Source organism: Triturus cristatus, chromosome 3_2 (assembly GCF_964204655.1).
Source record: "Triturus cristatus chromosome 3_2, aTriCri1.1, whole genome shotgun sequence".
Taxonomy (NCBI): domain Eukaryota; kingdom Metazoa; phylum Chordata; class Amphibia; order Caudata; family Salamandridae; genus Triturus; species Triturus cristatus.
This window is the reverse complement of record NC_140584.1, coordinates 281,365,350-281,389,604: the sequence shown is the minus strand read 5'-3', so window position 1 is coordinate 281,389,604 and position 24,255 is coordinate 281,365,350. Positions and strand designations below refer to the sequence as shown.

General features: G+C 45.2%; 1 protein-coding gene across 15 annotated transcripts in view; it reads left to right on the top strand.

Annotated features, from left to right (window-relative positions):
• The window catches only part of EPB41 (erythrocyte membrane protein band 4.1), a 796,630-nt gene that overhangs the window by 746,731 nt on the left and 25,644 nt on the right, over window positions 1-24,255 (top strand). For all 15 annotated transcript variants that reach the window (XM_085647607.1, XM_085647621.1, XM_085647620.1 and 12 more), the window contains 2 exons: window positions 5,117-5,197; window positions 21,887-21,994. In XM_085647607.1, coding sequence (XP_085503733.1) covers window positions 5,117-5,197; window positions 21,887-21,985 — 180 coding nt within the window. In that variant the 3' untranslated portion in view covers window positions 21,986-21,994. The remainder of the gene's footprint in view (window positions 1-5,116; window positions 5,198-21,886; window positions 21,995-24,255) is intronic.

The window sequence follows — 24,255 nt, the reverse complement described above, 5'->3', positions numbered from 1 at the left end:
GTGAATCAGTTTACATCTTTGTTGCATCAAGTAGGAAGGCTTAACACTATGAAAGTGCAACTTCACATAAATGAGGACATTCGTCCTGATGCGCAACGACATTGTCGAATTGCAATCCATTTACAAGTTAATCCCTAATTAAAGAATGAGATTATTGAGCGATCCACTGTTACAACGCTGTGGTTATCACCCTTAGTGGTAGTGCCAAAAAAGGATAGTGGAGGAGTTGTGCACATCTGCGCTGATGCGCAGCAAGCAAACAAGGCAATTAAAAGAGAACAAACATCCAGGTCCGCACATTGCCGACATGATTACGGAGCTGAATGGAGCTAAAGTCTTTTTCGAACCTGGATTTGAACAAAGGGTATACCCAGCTTGAACTGGACAAGAATTGTCGGTTCATTGCTACCTTTTTAACTCATGTTGGTTTGTTTTGATGTGAAAAGGCTAAGTTTCGGATTGTCATCAGCCACCGAACTGTTTTAGACTGTCATTTGTCGCATAATACAGCCAGTTCCAAATGCTTTCAATTACAGTGATGATATGCTAGTTTTCGGGGCCACACAAAAGCAACATGATGCTCTGACACCAGTGTGTTGTATATTTGCCGATGTAGCTCTCGCTTTAAATACGGCAAACTGTGAGTTTCATTAAACCAAACTCAAGATTTTTTGCCATGTGTTTTCTGATTGGGGTGGGGGGGGGTGAACCCCAGACCCAAACAAAGTACAAGCCTTGCCATCGACTTCTCCCCCACAGGATGCAACTATGATGAGATGTTTCCTTGGTGTGGCTAGTTACTGTTAAGCTATATACATGACTTTGCCAGTGTAAATGCTCCATTGAGAGACAAAACAAAATGTCCCATATAAAGGGTCAAGTGAATGTGAACAAAGTTTCAAGAAAATCAAGCATGCAATTGAGAATGCAACTAAAATAGCATAGTCCGATGATCCGAAATTGCAAACTGAGGTTGTTGTTGATGCGAGCCCTGTGGGGTTGAGTGCCATCGTTGCTCAGTACACTGCACATCCCAATACCCTGAGACATATTGTGGCTTATGCTAGCCAAAGTTTGTCAACTACATAACTTGCTTTTTCACAACCCGAAAATGAAAGCCTAGCTGTAGTGTGGGCTTGTGAACTTTTCATGTTTTCCGGAATGGAAAACATTTAACAGTTGTCACTGACCACCAAGCATTGCTCCCCATTTTCGGCAATCCTAAAGTCAAGATGGCCCCTCGTATTGAGAGGTGGGGTTTGCGATTGCAGGAGTATGATTATACGATCGGGTCCAGGTAAAGATCAAAACCCTGCTGAGTACTTCTCACGTGTGCCAATACTGTATCATGGCACTACTTCTAAAGTGGCTGATGCCTATGTTAATTCCATTGTGAAATCTATTGCCCCAGCTGCCATATCAGTAGAACAAATGCTTGCTGCCACGAGTGCTGACAGAAAGCTGCTAATACTCAGGCATTATTACACACCAATCATGGTGAACACAATCTCAACCTCTTCATGATGAACTTGAATACCAGAAATTTAAAAATGTGTAAGACGATCTTTGTTACTCCAGAAGGCATCATCTTACGAGGGTCCACTAATATTTGTTGATGAATATTCCTGTTTTCCTCTGGTTGAAGATGTTTCGTCAACGACACATGACAGAGTCATTGAAATACTAGAAAGTATTTTTTCAACTTTTGGTGTTCCTTCGATTTTGAAATCTGACAATAGCCCGCCTCTCAGTTGTCTGGAACTTAATGATTTCTCACTCATTTAAATATCAGGCATCAGAAAAGCACACCTCTCTGGCCATAGGCGAACGTTGTGGTCAAGAGATTTAGGAGTACCCTCAAGAAGAGCGTTAAGCGCGCTGAGCTGGAAAAGCTTGAACTCACATCAGTTCTTCGGTATGCGCTTCGTGCCTACAGGCCAACCCTGCATTCTACCACAAGTAAAAGCCCTGCCACCATAAAGTTTGGGTGAGCCATAGGCACCAAAGTGCCACAATGGACCTCTGAGAGATCTATTGGTATTGATGAACTTTGCAGTATTGACTCTTCCCATAAACGTCACATAAATACCTATGTGGACAGATGACGCCGTGCGCGGAACCATGTGTTTAACAGAGGAGACCAAGTGATTGTAAGGCAGAAACGGAAGTGCAAGTCTGATGCTCCTTTTGGCGCTGACCCACTGACAGTTTGACAGTAAATGACCCATGGTGACTGCTCACCATCCTGGAAAGTCCATTACACGAGATTCTTTGCATTTCAAGCACGTGCTTTGACCTTCGCCAACTCCAGATGTCAGGAGTGAGACTTCTCTGCCAGAGAACCCAATGACTGTGCCAAAATCTTTGTCACTAATGCCAGTCATGGACCCTTCTTCTGTATCTCTCAGCCTCACATTACCAGATCTGGGCAATCCATTTGACTACCAAAACAACTTATTGAAGAGTTGTAATGCACATATGTACTAATGGTATTTTTAATTTTACAAAGGGGAAGGTGTAGTGTCTTGTAAGTTAGAGATGACAGTACCCTTTTGCTACCTGACAGACTCTGTAGAACAGTGACGGAAGTGCATAGGTGTGAGTTATAGAATTCATGATATAGAATGTTCAGTTCACGGTTACAGGATTATGAATAATGACATGTAATACCAAGCTCCATGTGGGGTGTCGTCATTTACAATACCCGGGCTGGGGGTAGATGCTACAGGCCCAATTTCCATGATGCAGGTAAAAAAGGCCAGGTCATATTCCATATTACAAAATAGTATGCTGCCACCACCGTGGGTGTGCTGCTTTACTCTTGGTAAAGGCAGTAGCCATTTACCATGACTTGGGTAACACGTTGTACGCCTCTCCTGGTCTAAGCAGACCTCAGTCTGTCAGACAGGCCTAGGTCATAATCCCTGTTTGCCCATAGCCAAACATTATTTCCAATGATGCATATATCCCCACAGCTAGGGCTTTCTGGGCAGGGGTTCGCGGCTATTACCATGCAAGGGACTTTTTCCTTCCCACCACTGTGTTAGCCTTGGAGAGTATTCTTCAGTCAGGCAATCAGTCCGGCAAGGTCTTTTTCTGCCATCTAGCTTTCTCTTCCAATTATTGTGAACTTTTCCTGTAGACACTTGCTTATCACACTGTTCCCTACCAGGTGAATATACTGTGGCTACCAGAAGGAGTAAGCCAAATCACGGCCAAGCAGAGACAATCTCAGAAGAGTTCACAGCATCCAGCCCTTGATGTATGCTACGGTCTGGCTAAAAAAAGAGCCATGCAAGTTTTTGACTCATTCCATCCCAGCCAAGACTGCATCTATATCATTGGAGATGGGTATTCTGGTGTTGAACTTCTGCCAGCTAAGACCTTGGCATCTGTTCGCAGCTTCACTATGGGCATTACTGTTACAACAGCCAACTCTTCAGGGAAAGTAATTTCGAATACTTGGTCCTGCAGGTCTTAGTGTAAGTCCACTTCTCAAACCCGCCACCTTTTAGAGAAGGCATTGCTTTAGTATCTAACCAAAAGGGGTGGAATCTTCGGTTAACAGTATCCATCAACGAGCAAGTTTTGCAACGCTCTTTATGGTGAATACTTTATCTAACCACTGATCCCTTGCTGCCCCTCCTCCTTCACATTCTGTAGTGAACTTTTAGGGTTCTAAATAGGTCCCAAGCTAAATTTGAAACACACTGTCGATCTGCATCTAAGGGTGTGGAAGGGTTTAATGAAACGGTCATCAGTGTGCAAAGGTGACATCTTTATATGACTTTGTATTGTCACTTCCTGGAAATGGCGTGATGTTGCCGCATGATATACCAACGTGGGAGCAGTTGCTTTGAATAGTCCCTAATCCACTCTAGCGCTTGGAGGAATTCAAAAGGTGAGTATTGTGGTTTTAGAAAACAATAGAAAAAGCATTGTGAAGGTAAGTAACTTGTTCTTCTTGGATTTTGCACAAACGTGAATTCAGAGGGAATGTTCATGGTGAGAAGCTAGTATTACAAGTAAGCACATTTTGGTTTCTTTGTAACCATTACTTTTGACAAGAGGGTCAGTGTAATTCTTGTCAGACAAGCCACACACACAACATTTTATGCATGGAAAGTGACTGTGAAGACAAATACGAAGTTATTTTTACATTTAAACTTGAACCAAAAAGACTTGCTCTCCTGGTTTTCTTCCAATCTTTTTGAATGTAACAGAAGCATCGCTGGACAGACTAGATGTCAAAAGGGACGTTATGTACTATATTGAAAAAAACTATGCATTCTGATTTAACCCCCTTAGCATTTGTAGCTTTTGGCAAGGTCAAGCAAGGAGAATCAGTGAAAAAGCCTTTTATTGCTCAATGACTCCAGGCATCGTAACATACATTTAACACACAGCCAGCAGAAAGCTACATGCAGCGTTTTTGTCCAGAGGAAAAGCTACAGTACTGGCATGTTTAGTGAAGGTAATATGCAATCCCTTCACTAAGGCAGATACACCAGTGTGAAAGGCAATATTGAAGCATTTATTTCATGGATGTCTCCAATCTTTTTCTTTCTCCCACATATCTTCCACTTTCCGCATTATTCATTTGGCCTCTGAATCTACAAAACATCCACTGATGTGGGAAGTAGTTATTTACCTCCCCTACTTAGTTATCAGGAATTGCTGCCATTGCTATATGTTAAAAATTCAAATCTGAAAGATTTTTTCTCGTAGATGTGATGTGCTGCTGTTATATTGCACTGAATCTGAATAAGATGGTTCTTGTGGGTGAAATGGGGAGGCCTGCAAGGGAAGAATTTGTGAAAACAAGCTCTAATTGCCTTAGAAAATAGCTTTAAGGTATGGCTCAAAGTTATGGCAGTCTGTGTAATTTTTTTAAGCATTCTGAGCTGGATGAGGTGAAACTTGAAATAGCATGTGATTAAATGTATGTCCATCTTGGAGAGTTACAGTTACAGGTACGAAATTATTTGTGGTATGTGTTTAGGTAGCATTTTGTTGTTGCAACTGATTAGACTTGAACAGTTTGATTATCAAAGTCAGATGTGAATGTCTTATTTTTCATTGCTTCGATTAAAGGTAGTCTAAACTCTTCTTCTAGACTGTGAAAGGAGGTATTTCTGAAACTCGGATTGAGAAAAGGATAGTGATCACAGGAGATTCTGACATTGACCATGATCAGGTAAGAAAAAGTGGACTGCTGGGCATATTGTTAGGAATGGTTGAATGGAATGTTCATAGAGATGCTTACTGAACTTGGAGTCACAGTTTTAATCTAGATCACGCAACCTTTCTAGATCCTTTTTGACAACATGCACGTTCCTGACTATTATAACAAACTTTATTTAAAGACTGACACTGAAATGTCAGTTGTGTGTGAAAAGAACAGTTGTGTCCGGAAATAGCAAATCATAACCTGTCTAAAAGGAGTTTGAGTCCTGTTCTTATCAGAAAAGTTTGGAAATATTTTCCAAAGAAAATAGCCAAAAACTGCCAAGCTCGGTGCTTCAGGATACGATCACCAGGCGCTGTGAAAAATTAACTGGATGGGCAAAGTTAAATGTGGCCTATATAGCCGGTTATGTGTGTTTATAAATATGTATATTTGGCTTTTCAAAAAATGACGGTCAAACCGTATGAAATATTCTCCAGGATCCTGTGCTTGATGGGGCAATTGAGTGCTTATCACTATACCCAAAATGCCCTTGGGGAGACCTAGTATCACAGTTAAGTAACTGCTCCATAATTATATATAATTATAGTGGTTTACTTCAATACACTTGTGACCAGTAGTAACAAAGAACTACCCTCCCAGTCAATAAATATGTAAAATACTTATGTAAGTGCTGGTAATAGCATCTTTTGTTTTTTAGTTTTTTATTTGTGTTTGGATTCTTCCTATTTCAGTGACCCCCACACATGTCTATTTTGTGGGACCCGTGTCTCTTCTAGCTCCCTGGAGTCTGCATTATTGTATGTGCCTAATTTACTATTGCGAACACTTTCTAAGCTGACAAAATATAAACTTGCATTATATTCTGAGGATACCCATGCAAGAATGAACCACATTATTTTGCTTGTAATCCAATCATTTTTACTTGTCTAATAGCCCCTGAAAGGGAACAGTTTGCCGTAGGAACTCTCACAGTTATATACAACATTAATACCATTTCATCTCAACTCTGTTCCAGTCAATAAAAGAGACACCTTGAGGTTATTGTTGTTTTCTCATGATTGCCCTTTGTTTTCGGTGGGTGATGTGCTTTACTGCTTCCACTTTATTATTCAACCACCTGATATATTGTGTTTTTAATGCTATAAAAATGTAATGCACACAATACCCAACTGCATAAATGGATACTAATAACCTTTTTGCCTCAAGTTTCAATGTTAATCATATCTTCCAGTCAAAGGTTTGTGTAACTTTTACTTTTATGATCATTTAACGTGTATACATTTGTTTGTTGTTTAGTCAGTCATGGTACTTGCATATTATAATGTATAAAGACATTGCTCTTGTTTGTCTATTATGAATTTATACTCTGCAAACATTCCAATTTTAACACCCAGCTAACACTTGTTTCACTTTCACTTTCTCTGGCTCTGTGTGTCTCAATAGCCTTTGCAAAGTTAGAAAATACGCGTCTCACCAAATAAGAACATATATAATTCCACAATTGCTGTTCAATAATAATTTAAACACCCCTGTGATAGAAGTTGTTGGACCTGACGTCCTTGGGGTAGCTTGGCTCAGGCAAAAATGCTTTTTCTCCAAAGTTGCATGTCGTGCTTGCATCACACCCAATTCACACTTCAGCGCTACACCACTAAAAAAAAGACGCTACACCGAATCAGTGGAAGGTTTAGAAAATAAGTTTTATCTTTCCTTTTTAAGTGCGCTCAATTAACGTTATTCATCACATTTCAGGATCAAACCTTTCATGGTATCCAGAATAACAGTACAATTCCTTTCTTTTCTCCAGTATAGCTAATACCTGAATACTATTGGATGTATCATTCCAGCGCCTAGACTCTAGAGTGCCAAATTAAATCCCCACATGTAGCACTCCACGTAACATTTTCATAGAACGGAATTTCAGATGGTCAACAATCCCACACGATTCTCCCCAGTCAGATGATTACACTAGGCGCTTTACTTCCTGAATCTTAGACTATCGCATATGATCCATCTTATACATTAGGCGCTATACTGGTAATTTATTCTTTGGCTGGGAAGCAAGCTGTTACATTTGAGCCTTGCACCTGAATTTTACTCTATGACTGGTAATCAAACTATTACATTTGAGCCTTGCACATAAATCTTTCTTTATGACTGGTAATCAAACTATTACATTTGAGCCTTGCTTTTAGCGCTATTCTGGAAGTTCCCAAGACGTAGACTACAGTCTCGCAAGTGTTTACTTCATCGCGCTGGTAGTTGTTTTTAACCTAGAACTGGCTTTAAGTTCGCAAACCCCCGTGCCATTCCTCCCTTCTTAGTATACCCAGCTTACTGTTCAACCTCGGAGTCCTCCTCACAGGAAGTTCGGCAGAGCCTGGAGTCGAGGTCCCACTTCTCACGGGACAGACAGGGCTCACTGCGCTGGCACACGGGAGAACTCTTCAAACAGGGGGGGGGGGGGGGGGGGCAAAAACGGGGCACACCCACCAACCACCTCCCCCAAGGACTCCCCTGCTGGTGGGTCTCCTCACGGGAGGAAACCTTGCTCTCCCGTTCCTCACAACACTGGCGCAGAGTCGTTCCTGGACCCTACTCGGCTCCGTAGGCCAGGCACGGTCCCGTTCCCCCTCCGCAGCTGCTGGGAGGCGCGCCGCAGCCGCCTGAGGCAACGCGGCGTGCGGAGGCGTGACCTCCTCCTACTACCGGCCACAGGGGGGGGCGGCGCTTCTGCGTCTGCTCCTGTCACGTGTTACTGGGAGAGCTGCTTCAAGGCCTCATGACCCTCTCTTCCTGGCTTCAACTCTCCTCAGCTGCTCATACGCGTCGCCCGCTCGCCGGCCCACACCGAAGAGTCCCGACTCTCTCCACCGACCTCCCGGTGACAACAGACCACTCCCCCGTGATATTAGGCAATCTCTTAATCTCGGGGTTGCGGCGGTGAGTGCTCCAGGCAGGGACTCGTGGCGGGGGGGGGGGCTGTAATTAAGGGTGCAAGGTTCACACCGGAATGGACGAGTCAGCCAACCACTCGCTGTTTCTTGGGCACGGCCACCTCCTAAACAGTCCAGAACGGTGGTCGGTCGTTAGGGCCACTTTGGTTAATAGTCCCAGGCAACAACACGGATGAGGGAGGGGTAGTCCAGGACGGTGGCTCCTCACCTGGTTTTCCTTCAGGAATTCTGACTAACCAGGAACCTCTAGGTAAAGACGAACCCCCAAGTCAGTGGCTGGAGTCAGGGACAGGTCAAGAGGTCAGGGGTGGTATCAGCTGATGAGGGAAGTCACGCAGACCCTAAGACCTGTCAATTCCCTCTCTAGTGCAGCCACCTCCCCACTCAGGTGCCTGACTCCTGTCTACCTCACAGCTCATCTACCTTCCTAAAATGGCCGACCCCCCCCCCCCCCCCCCCCCCCCCCTCACCTCTATTTATAACCTGGGGCCTGACTGGCCAGAGTGGTCCAGAAGGTTCCGGAACCTCTCATGGCAGTCTATGGGCCAGGTTCTGAGGCGACAGTTGAGGCCACCATTTTGGGAACCTACACTTCCCCTTCCTCCATTTCTTTAGTGAAGCACCTTGCGCCTCTCCCTCAGATAGTGAGAATGGGGCAACCAGAGCTTCTACACCAACACCAAAAAGAAGTTAGTGGACAGGAAAAAAATGAGGGGGTAAAGGGGAAAAAAAAAAAATGAGGAGGGAACAGCCGGAGGGCTGACAGGTCTAACAGAAGTGTTATTGCTTTTCTTCATATTTACAGTCTCCAATACCTATTGTACTTAACCTTCATATATATATATATATATATATATGTGTGTGTGTGTGTGTGTGTGTGTGTGTGTGTGTGTGTGTGTGTGTGTACATGTGTGTGTGTGTATATATATATGTATTTGTGTGTGTATATATATATATATATATGTATGTAACCTGACTCCAATATGGAGCCTGATCTACTTTACCAGATGGCAACTCCAGCACCGGCCAGAACTCGACCTTATGATTCAGAGCCTGGGCCTGCCTTTTTCGACATGCTTGGGGAAGATCTTAGGATTGTTATAGTTGCACTAACCCCCTTGATGAGGGCGAAGACAACTGGTACGAGGAACTGGCAGATGCCACTGGTCTGCATACCTCTCCAGACACTGGCCTGGTCTCTACTTTAAGTTTGGCTACAAAGGAAGGGGTTCATTTGCTATGGTGGTAAGAAGAGCGGCTGAGGTCTTGGACCTTATGCTGACCTTGGAGGCCTTTAAGACGAATGCCTTAACGGGTGCTTCAACTGGGAGTGGCCCCCTTCAGATCCTTGCCTTTATTGAAGACCCCACTGATGTCCTGATTGGGGCCAGAGCCAAGACCTCCACAGGGTTGCCTGTGCACAGGACCATTGACCACCTCCGTCACCTGCCTCCTATGGACCAAGCTTACCTCACCCAGCACCCCACCCCAGAGAATCTGGTTGTCCTGGTCTCCACATCCAAGGTCAACCCTGATGCGTCCCTTATGACTCCACCAGATAGGAAGTCCAAGAGGCTGGGCAACTTTGGCAAGAGGATGCTCTTTTCTGCCAGCCTTGCAATATAGGCTGATGTTCCGCAGTGTCTCGAAGGAGGCCCAAGCCATACTGACACAGGCTATTGCCGATGACAAAGCAAAATTCACCATTCGTTGTGGATTGGATACAACTTGCTAGGTAGAGCAATTGCGTCATCTTTGGCACTTAGAACCACACCTGGCTGAGGTCTACATGGCTTTTTGGGGGGCATCCAGGCTCCCTTATAGACATGCCCCTTGATGGTGCCCTCCTTTTTGGCGACAAGGCAAATTCAGCGCTTGAGTGCTTTAAGGACAGCTTGGACACTGCCAGGTCCTTGGGCCTCTCCATGGCCCCATGCCAACCCCATTCTGCCTTTCACTCCTTCCATGTCTACAGTAGGTGCTACCAGCTGTGTCCATTCCCATCCATGCACCAAGGCCAGCAGGCGCCCCAATTCTTTCATAGCCACGAACACTGTTCCCACAAGCCTCGTGGGATACACAGCCAGAGGTCTACCCAGTTCGACACCACCTCACCTGCCCGATATCCACAGCCTCAAACCACTTTAGTTTTCCCTCGTTACATCACGGATACACACTGGAAGCAGGATCCAACTCCACCTGCCCCGTTGGCAGTCCATACCATCGGACCAGTGGGTACCGCCATCACCACATATGTTACCTGTGGTGATGGCGGGGCTTGCAGTACACCTGCAGAGGTCAGGCGTATCATTCTTCCCTTACCTCAACGGTTGGCTGTTGAAGGTAGGCTTTCTGCAGGCAGCCGTCTCCCACCTCCAGACTGTGGCGGATTTCATGCATTCACTGTGGTTCACTATAAATGTACCAAAGTCACACCTGACTCCTTTGTCAGGCACTACCTTTCATCAGAGCTGTTCTAGTTGCAGTGCAGTTTCGTGCCAATCCTCCTGAATGGGGAGACCAGGATATTCAGGATATTATTCTGATGTTTTAGCCTCTATCCCAAATTTTGGTGAGACTGACTGAGTCTCAAGAATTCATGGCCTCATGCATCCTGCAGGTAACACATTGCCTTTGGCATATGCGAGCTCTGCAGTGGGACCTTAAAGTCCTAGTGGGTGCAGCATCAGGGGAATCTCATCGACCTGGTCCAGATATCGGAGGGAACTTTGAAAGATCTGCTAAGTTGGCTGACGAACCATCAGGAGCAGACCCCTCTCTTTTCCCCACCCAGAGCTGACTGTAGTGATAGATGCATTACTCCTGGGCTGGGGCAGTCATCTGGGGAGATAGAAATTAGAGGTCTCTGGTCTCTTGCAGTTTTAGCTCCACATAAACGTGTTGGAGCGGAGAGCCTTTCTTTCTTCTATCAACGGAAGACTAGTTCAGGTGTTCACAGACAATACCACCGACATGTGGTATTGCAACACATGGGGTGGGGTTGTGGACCCTCAGTCAAGAGGCCCTGCTCCTCTGGATTGGCTGGAACGTCCGGGCATATCCCTCTGGGTTCAACACCTGGTGGCCTCTCTGAGCGCCATTGCAGATGAACTCAGCCAAAGATGCTGAGCAGATCAGGAATGGCATTTCCTTCTGCAGGTGGTGCAAGGTCTCTTTCAGCAGTTGGTTTTGCCAGGGCATATACTTGTACTTGTTCCAATTTATCCTGTACCTGGAGTGACTTCCATACTCCTCTATAATTTTGAATAGGACAGGAATAGTGGTCCCGGGGTCAGTGATATAGAGGAGGACATCATCGGCATAGAGGGAGATCTGGTCTGCCTCTTCGTAAGTAGGAGCTATCCTGAAACCCCTGATTTCCGGATGATCCCAGATGCTGCAGGCGAGCGACTCAATGGTGAGCGCAAAGTGAAGCAGCAAAAGGGGGCATCCCTGTCTCGTCTCCCGGCCTTTAGGGAAGGCTGCAGATACCACCCCATTTACTCTAACCGTGGCAGTGGAGCTACCCAGCTTCGGATTTTAGGACCTATAACGAATTTGGCCAGCGTACATTCTAGAAATGGCCAATGTACAGCGTCTATCGCCTTTTCTGCATCTAGCAATAGAATGTGGGGAGAGTCCCGGTCCTTCACCTACCAATTATGAGTCCTGCGAAGGTTTCATCTGGTGGCGCTTCACGGCATAAAGCCTGATTGATCTTCATGAACAAGAGATGTAATATGTTTAAGGAGGCGGGTCGTTAAAATCATTGCAAATATCTTTACCTCAGTGTTCAGTAGAGAAATAGGATTGTCTGAGTCGCATCTATCGTGTGGTTTACTGTCTTTATGTATTACCACTAAAATTGCTGACCGTAGATCAGAGGGTAAGATGCCTTCTTTATGTGCATCTTGGAAAAGACACAGCAGGTGGGGGCACAGGAGATCTATACAATGTTTATATAATTCTGGTGGTAGCCCTTTGGGCCCGGGGGCCATCCTGTGTCCCAGTTTCGTCACTGCCTCTTGTATTTCTGTCTGTCAGGTCAGCATCTAGCTCTCGTGCTTCTTCATCTCCCAGCACTGGGATCAGGTAATTCTCTATCTCAGTATTTGAGCTTAGGGGGCGGGCTGTATAGAACCATCTGTAGTAATCGGCAAAGCCCTAGCGATGTGGATGTTTGTAGTTTGGGTAACATCATGACTGTCTATAATGTCCCATACCTACCTGGCCTGTTCCTTCTTACAAGTCCAGGCCAGCAATTTCCCCGCCTTGTTTCCATCCTCATAAAAGCGTTGGAGCATAACCAGTCTCTGCTTCCTGGCATTATCCATGGCCACATCCCTATATTCCTGTCTCAGGGTATCGAGTTGCCTGGCTAGCTTGGGATCATTATTGTGGATTGCCCTTCTTTCAAGGCGTAGTATCTGTTGTTCTAATTCTTCCAGTGATTTCACCCTTTCTTTCTTTTCCCATGTCCCATGAGTGATTTCGCCCTTTATTTCTTTTCCCATGCAATGTGGTTTTGGGCCCTATCTCGCAGCACTGTCTTGTAGACCTCCCACACCATCACCCCGAAAGGGACCGAATTCTCATTCGTATGAAAGCATATTTCTGTGTCCGCCAAGCATTGAGGTACCACCCGGTCATTACCCCGGGTTCCTATTCTCACCCCGAGGGAGAGTAGTCAGGAAGACCCCTTGCCAAATAATTAGCCTGTCATATCTCACCTATTTCATCCCTGGGAACAAAGACGTAGTCTAACCTGGAGTACACTTTGTGCGCACCAGAATAGTAGGAGAACTGCCTATCTTGGGGATGTTTGAGTCGCCAGAAGTCAACTAACCCGAGGGTACTAGCAAATCGTGACAAAGGGATGATGGCCAATGAACCTCCATCACCCACAGAACTGTCCAGCGGTGAAGTAGTTATGTCATTGAAGTCACCCCCAATCACATGAAGGATTGAAGGCGTCTCAAGCAGAATGTCTATAATTTACTCAGGGGGGGCGCCCGGAGTCTGAGCGGCGCATATGCGCATTTCAGGGTCATATCTTTCCTGCCCCATTTCCCCGTTTCTCTCACATACCTGTCCATGCGATCTTGCCAAAGACGTATTGTCCTAAAAGATCTCTTAATCAGTATGGCCACTCCCCTTGACCCAGTAGAGTATCCTGCATGGTCCAACACTGTGTAGGCGCCCCGGCCAAGAAATCTACACTGTGTACCCTGCAAATGTGTCACTTGAAGCATCACTATGTCTAGATGTAGCCTCGTGATCAGTTGCATCAACAGTCCCTTTTAATTTTGTCACCCAGGCCATTGACTCAACACTTCAACAACGTAAAGTCTTGAGTCTGAGCAAGGGTAGATGCGGCCATGGGATATGATCGATCCCTTACACCATTTAGGTGGGATTGGCCCTTAGAACCTCCGTTTAGCCTGTGGGGACTCCATCCCTTAGTTACCCATCCGACTGACAAAAATGAACAGAAAAACTCTACCGTAACCTATCTCCCACCCAACCAACGCCCCTCCCCACCCCCACTATCCCCCCAGCATCAGCCACCCTCATCCTAGCGAAACAGCTAGTCGCTGGAGAAGATGGAGTGGTCTGTCCATCCCGTGAAATTTCACGGAACATTTAAACCAACAGTGTAATTCAAAAAGTAATCTTCAGCCACTGGCTGGGGGCGTTTGGTGCGTGTTATGCATGTGGAGCCCCTGCCGCTGGTATAAAAGTGCCAGTTCCGTAGTCCGGCGGCTGACTTGGTGCCGACTGCGCTCTGGCCCCTCCATCCTGCTCCAGAACTGAGATCGCAGCAGCCAATGGGTGCAAGGTTTCTGGTCCCGAGGACATCCCAGTGTCTTCAGAATCAATGTGGGTATCTGAAGACTTGGCACCCCTGACAGTCCCAGTATTTGCACTTGCCTGTTCACCATCTTCGTCAGCAAGGTGTCGCTTGTACTGGGTCGCTTTTCTCAAGGTGTAAGTCGTTCTTCCTTCCACTCTGTCTACATACGGTCCTGCATTTCCTTCACGTCGAGGCCAGGGATCTTGCCTCCGTGCTTTGTTCTTGGTGTCTCTCCGTTGTGGATTCTTTTGAGGGGCAGAGGATGGATCTCTCCTCTACCCAGGCCCATGCGTCCTCAGGGGTTAGAAAGAAGTGCTATTTCACCATGCAGGAAAGAGGAGCATGTATCGGATGCGAAGGGCTAGAAGTTTAGCTTTGAGAGAATCAAAGGTCCGATGCCGCCTTTGGACCTTACGGCAGTAGTCTGAGAACACCATGATTTTAGAATTTTCATGTCTGACCTCTCATTTGTGACGCTTTTCTCGAAGGATCATAGCTTTGTTTAAAAAGTTAAGAGACTTTGCAATGATCGATCTGCGAGAGGCCCCCGGGGGTGGTCGTGCACTCAGTGTGCGGTGTGCCCGCTCTGTGACAAAGCAGGCGGAGAATTGTTCTGATGGGATTATACCCTTGAGCCAGGTCGGCAAGACGCAGGCACGGTGTTCCCTTCCGCTCTCTCAGGGAAGCCCACGAAGCGGAGATTGTTTCTCTGGGCCCTATTTTCTGCATCCTCCAGCTGCCATAGTATGTCCGTGTTGGTGTTGCGGAGGTCCGTCACCCCTTTCTGGGTGTCCTTCACCACATCCTCCACCTCTGAGACTCGAATTTCTGCTTCAGTCACCCGTTCCAACTCCTAGCGCAGGTCTTGACATAAGAGTGTGACTTCAGAGCAGACCTCCCCTATTTTATCTTCAAGTGCCTCTCTTGTGCTTTGTATCCCCTGGAGTAACACAGCCGTGTCTGGTGGGGTCTGGGTGGCGTCCGCGTCCTCCATCTGGGGGTGCAGTATTTTCATAAAGTGGTCCATCTTCCCCTGCCTAGGGTGTTTGGTGTCCTTGTCATTGGCCATTACGTGGTCGGGTATTGTTTCGGGCGTCGCTGGGCACAACCACTTGCTAGATGATTGTCCAAGCCCCTATCTTGGCTAGGTTGGACTACTGCAATGCGCTAGTCCTTGTCTTTAATAAGTCTGTGATCATGAGGCTCCAGCTCGCCCAGAATGCTGCAGCCCGTACTCTGTTTGCCCTCCCCAATCACTGCTCAGATACTGGTCTCCTTCGCCGACTACATTGGTTATCCATAGAACAGAGAATTCACGTCAAAGCCCTTTGCTTCACCCACAAGATTCTCTCTGGCCTCTGCCCAGCGATCCTGAGCAATCTATACCTCCCTTACGCTCTCACGCGTGCCCCACGCTCGGCTGATCTCCACCTGGCCCGGGTTCCCTGGTTTTGCAGAGGCCTAAGGCGTTCATTACAGGTGATCGTGCCGGCCCTTTGGAACTCCCTGCTTCTCTCTACCAGAAGTATTTTCAATCACTTGGCCTTCAGGAGGGCTGTGAAGACTTGGCTTTTCGCTGATCTTTAGTCTCCTCCACTCACTCACTCCTCCTGCTCTCTTTGCACTAGGACGTCCCATTGCTGAGACAGCCATGCGCTCGCTAAATATTTTAATATAACATAACTTGCAAGGCTATTCCGTCCAGCAACTGAGATACAGGTGGAGGGGTGAGGTAACTCAGCAGTTCGCAGGGTCAAGCAAACGAGCCAGAAGGTCAGGCCTTTCTGTTTCGGGCGTCCGTATCCATTGTCAGGTGGTGGATTCGTGCGGTGTTGCTTAGGTACTGCCTTTGGTGCCCTGCCAGTTTCCGGCTGTCGTCCTGGTTCCCCCCACGTCTACTGACGGCTTCGTTCAAGCTAGGCGCAGGTGGGAAGGGAATGGGAAAGCGTCTGGGGACTATCCATAAAACCAGTCTATTCTCTACACCATATCCTTGCCCAAAGTCCTTTTCTGCTTGCAGGCCAGGACAGTCTGTCTCAGCCACTTGAATAGGGACCAGTCACTTATATCTGCAGTACATTTGGCCTGGGCTGCTGCCAAAAGCCAGCACATATCCTCCCTCCCTGTGTACTAGGGCCCGGGCCGTTCTCCTCCCCAGACGCACCAAGGGTCTCTCGGGCCCTGCTTCCTCCAGCGTCCAGACCACTCTTCCCCCTGGAGGGGCAGTCGACTTGGGAGCTTCAGAGAAGGTGAGGCCAGACGGGGCGCCATCTTGGAGAGCGTCCGTCAGTCTATCTCTGCTGTGTTTTTTAGTGCCTCAGCAGGTTCAACAGCTCCGGGGCATTCGGTTTTGGCCAGTGACAAACAGCCAGCCTGGAGGGCCGTCTGGGCAGCATCTGCATGCTTTCAGGCTGGCAGGATTTCTGACTGAATTAGTGCTCCGGCTGGAGCTCACTGGAAATGCAGCTTACACAGCCATGCTTCAGGCCACGCCCTGTTGATTTACACTTCTTTTGAGCCACTGCACAACTGTCCTCTCAAGCTCCTTACCATTAAGACACCTTCCTCGTGGCAATAACATCTGCCCAGAGGGTCAGTGAGCTTCATGCTTTGTCATCTAAGCCTCTGTACCTGATCATCTTTACAGACAAGCTGGTTCTTCGCACTAGAGCTTCCTTCCTCTCAAAAGTTGTCACTTCCTTTCATGTAAGCAAGTTCATCACCCTGCCTTCTATGCTCCGCCACATCCATCTAAGTAAGAGGAGTGACTCCACTGACTGGACCTAAAAAGAGCGTTGTCATTCTACCATGACCACACAAAAGATTTCCCGGGTGGATGACCAACTCTTAGTGGGGTATGTCAAAACGAAGAAGGAGAAGGCTGTTCCGAAACTGACCTTCTCCCAATGGATCATGCTCTGCATTAAGATCTCCTACGCAATGGCCAAGAAGCAGTCCCCTTGAGATTTTGCATGCTCATCCCACCAGAGCTAAGGCTGCGACCACTACGTTAGCACGCAGAGTTCCACTCCTGGACATCTGCCAGGTAGCAATGTGGTTTTCTCTACAAACATTCATGAAACATTACTGCCTGTAGAGTCAGGTCCGTCAGGAAGGGCACTTTGCTCCTTCGGTTCTGCAGTACTTTTTAGTGTGAAACTGTTTCGCAGACCCAACTCCAGGGAAGTATTGCTTGGGTATCTAGTCCAAGGTAAAGAATCTGTGGCTTGAAGTCTCTATCAGATGAACAAGTTACTTATCTTCGGTAACGCCTTATCTGTTTGAGACTATATCGAGCCGCAGATTCCTTACCTGCCCACCTATCCTCTCGACTCTGTGAACGGATTTCTATGGACTGGGTTTCTCCCCCTTTCAGGACCCTAGTTTTCTTCACTACTGGTCAGTGTTCTTCGAGGGCTCCTCACTCCGGTTTTTGAAAATTCCGAAAAGAAACTGACGTCAGCGCACTGGGATGGTGCGTATAAGGGCATCGCGCACTTCACTTCCGGTGCGTCCGACGACGCCACCTACAGGTACGCAAGGGCACTGCTCATAAAAAAGTTCCAGTCTGACGCCTAGGTAGAAATCTAAGTTGAGGAATCTATGGCTAGATAGTCTCTACCAGATCAGGCGATACCGAAGGTAAGTAACTTGTTCTTCACCGCCCGCCACCTCTTGTCCATCCTGTACATTGGTCTTTTAGCTGTAAACAAGGCATAAAGTTATATTGCCCGTTGTCATTTTTGCTGCTCTGCTGGGGGAGCTCCACGTCTGGGTTTGGAAAATTCCATGATTAAATTGATGCCAGTGCACCGGGTGGCACCTAATAAGTGAATGTTTCGACACATTCATAGGTAGATGGAGTCACATCAGAGGTAAATAGAGGTATTGCAGAGTAGTTTTGTGGATCCAGTCTTGCATCTAGAAAGATTCACAACGTGAGAAATCTGCAGTTAGAGTATCCTCCAGAAAAGAGTTACCCAAAGGTAAGTAACTTATTCAACAGTGCACTCCTTATCATACCTTGGAGTACACTTGGTGTTGTGTTAAGTTGAAAGCAGTTCCATTTCTGGATTTCACTAAATATTGATGGGCTGAAAGAGAAGGTCCTATTTTTATTCCCACCTGTGTGCCTCATTTGCACATCTGCTTGAATGTTCTTTCCATGGGAAATGTGAGGAATGAACTAACCGTGCATATAAAAGAAACTGAGTAAGTCAAAAGCCGGTGTCCTGTGATACTTTTAACTCCTTCTGTAGGATATATCACACTCCTGTACCTTGTTCTTGCAGTAATTGATAATGTGACTTTTCTCTGACTCTGACACTTATAGCAAGATAATTCTTTAAAAATAAAATAATAAGGCACATCACAGTCCCATTCTGGGAAGCTTGGCCTTAAATAATGAGTCACTGCTGCTTGTCATTATCATTACCTTCTTTTTGAGGCAAATACATTTTCAACCAATTACAAAAAGCACACAGTCAACATATATTATCCTTCAGCTACCTCCTGCAATCACTTGCCTTGAACAAGGCTTTACTGATGTTGCCATATACTCGGGAACCTGAGCTATTATCTACCATGTTCTCTTCTCGATTTTGTGTTATCCTCTCATTTGCCTGTGAACATGGTTAACCACCAACTAAAATGGTGTGAGGAGCTACATAATTAACGTTTATTTGTTTTACCAATAACTGCCCCGCAAATTAAAAAGATGACAAGTGTTGCATTCCCTCACAAAGCGGGTTCAATGGCTGTAATAGCACATGCAGTGCTTTAACTCCATGAGTAACACATCCAGTGCTTTCTTCGCTAATATGTTAATGCTTCCTACTGTTTGTTACCTAGATTACTTTTGTTACCCTAGAATACAGTGTGGTACCTCAAAAAAAGACATACTTTATACTCTATTTAGTTCCTCCTTTACCCAAAACCTGCTATGTAAATGTTGGTTCATTTAATTAGGGTCCATTCCACATCCACTTCACTGTATATTTTAAGTGAAATACATACAAATGTTCTTTCTTAAATAAGAGCTTTGTATTCATTTTTTTATTGCTTTTATTTAAGAAGTGCACACTCCAACTGTTATGGCATCAATTAACATCATTTTAAATTCCCAGGGTCAGCATTGACTACAGTGGTCCCAAGACTGAAGTTTGTTAATGTTATATATAATGTTATGTGGTCTTTCCTGATAGTTATTTTTAGGTCTCGCCTTGCTATCGCGTAAGCGATCGCAAAGCGAGACTATTGTAAGCGGGTTTGAAAAGTGTTCCCAAAAAGCGGATTGCATGGCTAGCACGCGCACAATCACGCGGATCGTGCCGCCATGCAATCTGCTTTTTGGGAGCACTTCAAAGGGTCCGCTCCCCCGCCTGGAATGCGCTCCCCCGCCCCGCCAAGCGCGCGCGCCACGCTCCGCCTGGCTTGTCTTGTTTGTTTTCCTTTCACTGCCGTGTCACTTTCAGTGAATCCCCTCCCACTCCCTCCTCATCAGCTTCATTTGTTTTTTCAGAGCGCTGATATTTACAGACTTTGTATGTTTCCCGTACTTCAAGGCAAGCGCGTGCATAATTTTTTTCTTCTTGGTTCGTAGGTCAAGGCACGTGTCCTTTTTTTCACTACGCATATTTTCTGCCGGACGCATTTCATTTGGGTCGGTGCAAAGTCCATTTACAAATTAGAATTTTTTTTAATGGAACAAACCGAAAATGAAACCTTAAACCTCGGCACTTCACCTCCCTGACTTGGCCTTGATTTGATATTAATGTTTACTGGCGCTTTCATTTCAAGTGCTGCATGAAAACGAGATCTCACCGATGCTCAGTGGAACGTGAGGCGCCAGCGACGTTTCGCTCGTCACAGCATCTACATTCTGAGCGTGGCCTGGAGATCGGGTGTGACGTTTCACACTTTAGACTGCCATCTGTTTCCAGCTGCAGCCTACATCTTATAAGCATTCCAAGCTCTGGAGGTATCCAGCTAATAGCTCCGCTCCCCCGCCAAGCGCGCGCGCCACGCTCCGCCGGGCTTGTCTTGTTCTGCTTAAGGGGTTCGTAGGAGGTCAAGGCACGTGTTCTTTTTTCACGACGCATATTTTCTGCCTGACGCATTTCATTTGGCTCGGTGCAATGTCCATTTACAAATTAGAATTTTTTTTAATGGAACAAACCGAAAATGAAACCTTACACCTCGGCAATTCACCTCCCTGACTTGGCCTTGATTTCATATTAATGTTTACTGGCGCTTTCATTTCAAGTGCTGCATGAAAACGAGATCTCACCGATGCTCAGTGGAACGTGAGGCCCCAGCGATGTTTCGCTCGTCACAGCATCTGCATTCTGAGCGTGGCCTGGAGATCGGGTGTGACGTTTCACACTTTAGACTGCCATCTGTTTCCAGCTGCAGCCTACATCTTAATAGCATTCCAAGCTCTGGAGGTATCCAGCTAATAGCTCCGGGCTGCAAGTTGTTTCCTGTCATCACCAAGATGCAAGACAAAGTGATTCAATTTAGCGCGAGTTTTTCGTATATCAAGGATTTACAGATTTCACTCAAAGAAAACACCACATTATATTTCCGCTTGACTGACGGTTTTTTAAAAACAAGCATTTGCAATGCAATAGGTATCGCATTTGCCAGAGTTTAAGCTATTGGCCTTGTAATGACAATGCCTTTTATTTATTTGTTTTCAAAACCCACACATAAATAAAAAGCATTGTAATTTACAATGCCAATAGCTCAAACTCTAGCAAATGCGAGACCTATTGCATTGCAAATGCTTGTTCTCATTTGGGTTGTTAACTAAAACCAGATCATATCAGATCAGCTTATTTTTATTGGAATCTCTCTTCAGCAGTGTAATTTACCACTCTTTACCTGGAAACTAATACATTTAGCAAATTAATTAGGACCACAGACCTCCCAAGATATGTCTTACAGTGAAGCTCCAGCTAAGTTATTAGACTATGCATTTTTTTTTAAATAAACCAACAATCTTGGAGTGCAGGAAAGCACTCCTATTTGTATAAGTAAAATCTAATATAATACATTCTATTTGTTGAAAACAGTGGGTATATTGGGAAATTGGTTTACCTCTACCCCCTCCCAAAGACAGCAGTTATACTTGGCGTATACCACCCTTGTAAACACCCTCCACACTAGTCTTTAACATAACCCAGTATTTGGCATCCTGTCACGCACCCACATCACTTAAGTAAAATCCCCATCTTCACCTCAAGATCTCCTCCTACCCTCCTGTCACTCTCTAACTTCCGTCCTCCTCCCCGCCCAAAGACTTGCTCTCTACTCTAGTAGAGCTGTGCACTGCCGATGCACCGACAGACTCTGTTAAAGAGCACTTGTCTATAGTCCTCTGTTAGCTCGGTCTGCTTGAACTGGATAAATGGATTTTCTTCACTCTCAGGTTTCCGGAATCCCGAGATTAACTAGAGTCTGCTGAGACAAAAAACAGTCACTCTCCTTTCTGTTGCTTCAGTTTCTGGCTGAGGCAAAGATCACAGTGGATGCAAGTCCTTCCCCCTTATGACATAGTAACAGTGGAAAACAGCTTTGTTTTCCACTGTTGTGACATTATAACAGTGGCTACCCAGGTTAGGAATCCAGTAGTCATGCTAATGGCTCTGTATCAGAGACATACTTAACCATTGCTTATTGGACTGGCATGCTGTGTAAAGGGTTTTTTTCTGAACAATAAATAGAATGAATTTCTCCTTGTTTTAAAATTAGAGTATCCTTCCTAAGTATAGCAAGGAGAAATGTTGGCTACCTATATTAGTGTTATTCATCCAGAAGAGTGAGGCATTGAAGTCAACCAGAATTTACAATTTCTTGACTTGCTTGTGTTTCTTTTCTAAGGTTCTGGTTCAGGCTATTAAGGAAGCAAAGGAGCAGCATCCAGACATGTCGGTGACAAAAGTAGTTGTCCATCAGGAAACTGAGATCGCAGAAGAGTAGCAGTGCAAGGTAATGCGAGTATACATCATGGATCAAACAGTGCAGTCTCTTATATCATTTTAAATCAGTGTCTTAACATTATGCATTTGTAATCAAATAATCAAGTCAGTATTTGTCATTACCTTGCTATTCCTTTAAACTGTTATTTTGAGAAGTAATTCCACTACTATTCTGTGGTGAAGTTGATCTGTGAATGCTCTTCATATCTGTAGTCACGGATCCAAATTTGAAAAGTAAACAAATCTGTTTAGACGAGGCATCATTTTCCCCTTCCCTCTGTCCAGTTTGGGATGTGCAGCTTTTCAGAGGATCCTTGAATCTGAACGATCAGACTGGCTGGAAGTAGCTGAAAATGTTTATAACGGCAGGCGTGATAGTATATAAGGCGCTGAAGAGTGCATCCTGAAACTAAAGTATGTAAGGTAGATGGGGTCAGGGTGAGCAGCCCCTATTCCAGAGAGGATTTGGAGTGGTCCCTGGAAGCCTGGTTTTGTCCCAAAAAATAAGAGAAACGATTCCTGTTTTCCAGAGAATTCACAGTTCCATAATTCTGGCAATTGAAAAATTGGAATTGGATTTGCAGATTTCACTCTACAAATGTGTTAAAAAATTATATATATTATCATAATTATATATATGTGTGTGTGTGTGTGTGTGTGTGTGTGTGTGTGTGTGTGTGTTTGTGTGTGTGTGTATATATATATATATATATATATATATATATATATATATATACATCCTTTCACCTACGGCCCGTTTTTTTGACACCTGGGCGCTCTCGATGGTGCGTGTGCGATACAACGAGCCAAGTTGTTTACAATTCCACAAACAGCGTCTCCAAATAGAAACAGGTTCGCTCGCACTCAGAAATGATCACGCCAAATCTCTATTACTCTTGGCAAGGTTGCAATTTAATTCAGCATTCCAGTAAGCTTTCCTCTACGCGTTTCAATCTTAACAAAGATCTTGTTCACGAGGATCAGTTGTTACAATTCTGACATACTTTTTCCGTTATTTAAACTCATTTCCTCCTATGTCATCACGTCACTTCCTGCTTTTTGCATTCTGGTTATTGTAGTGCCATCATTTTTACTCGTTTACTATATGCTAAATCACCCTAGTGTGTATTCTGGGAGCGTTTCGTCACTTACTTCAACGGATGCAAGTGAAGGAGAGAGTGAACAAATTGAGGGACGTCCAAAATGCTCTTTTTTAGGCGAAATGCGACTGGCCTTACAACAAAAAAACTGGGCGAAGAATATGGAAACCCCATTAAATGCCAATCGAGGAAGAGGACGAGGACAAACCAGATTAAACCCACGAGAAGAGGGAAACGCAACAACAAGTCAAAAAAGAGCTGGAGCAACAACCAGAAGCATGAGACAGAAATGGAATGAGCTCTGAGGAACCATCAGAAGAGCTAGAAGTTATTAACTTGTCAAAAAAACCACTTACAGAAACGGAGAAAAACATTTTGAAAAGAGGTCTTAACTTCTGCCCAACTAACATCATGGACATAGCTCAAATGCGAATAGACCTTTACAAATATATTCGCAAAATAAAACTGGCAAAGGTGTTTGCTGAAAACCCTAAAATGTCGGAATACACTAAAAAAACTGACATACCAACAATGGATCTGACAGTAAAGGAATCAGAAAGTTTTGTGACACTGATGGAATTAGACAAGGAACCAAACTTTGCAACAAAACAAATAAGTGTCTATTGTCCACAATTAGGAGCAGGGACTAGTGGTAAGAAGACAAAATCAAAATTTTACCCCCAACTACCACAAGGAAATAAAGTGGATCTGTTCCATGAAGCAGTCATAAAGGACCTGTATAAATTGAATTATGTCAAAAGTAAAAACAACCTAACAGAAAAAGAAAGAATCGCATTACTGAACTTGAAAAAAGATGACACAATCGAAATTAAAAGAGCGGACAAAGGGGGCAACGTCATCATCATGGAGAAAGATGCCTACATGCGGGAAGCATATTCCCAATTAAGAAACAGGGAATATTATGAGAAATTGAAAGACAATCCCACAAAGAAATGGAAAGAAGAGCTTGATGTAAAACTAATAAGCTGGAAGAACGAAAACTTGCTAGATGAAGACGAAGTAAAATATTTGAAAAAAGACCACCCAAGAATGGCAACAATATACTCCCTCCCGAAGATTCATAAACATCCCACTAGACCACCGGGAAGACCGATAATCTCGGCAAAGGGAGCGTTATTGGAAAACATGGCAAACTATATAGATGTATATT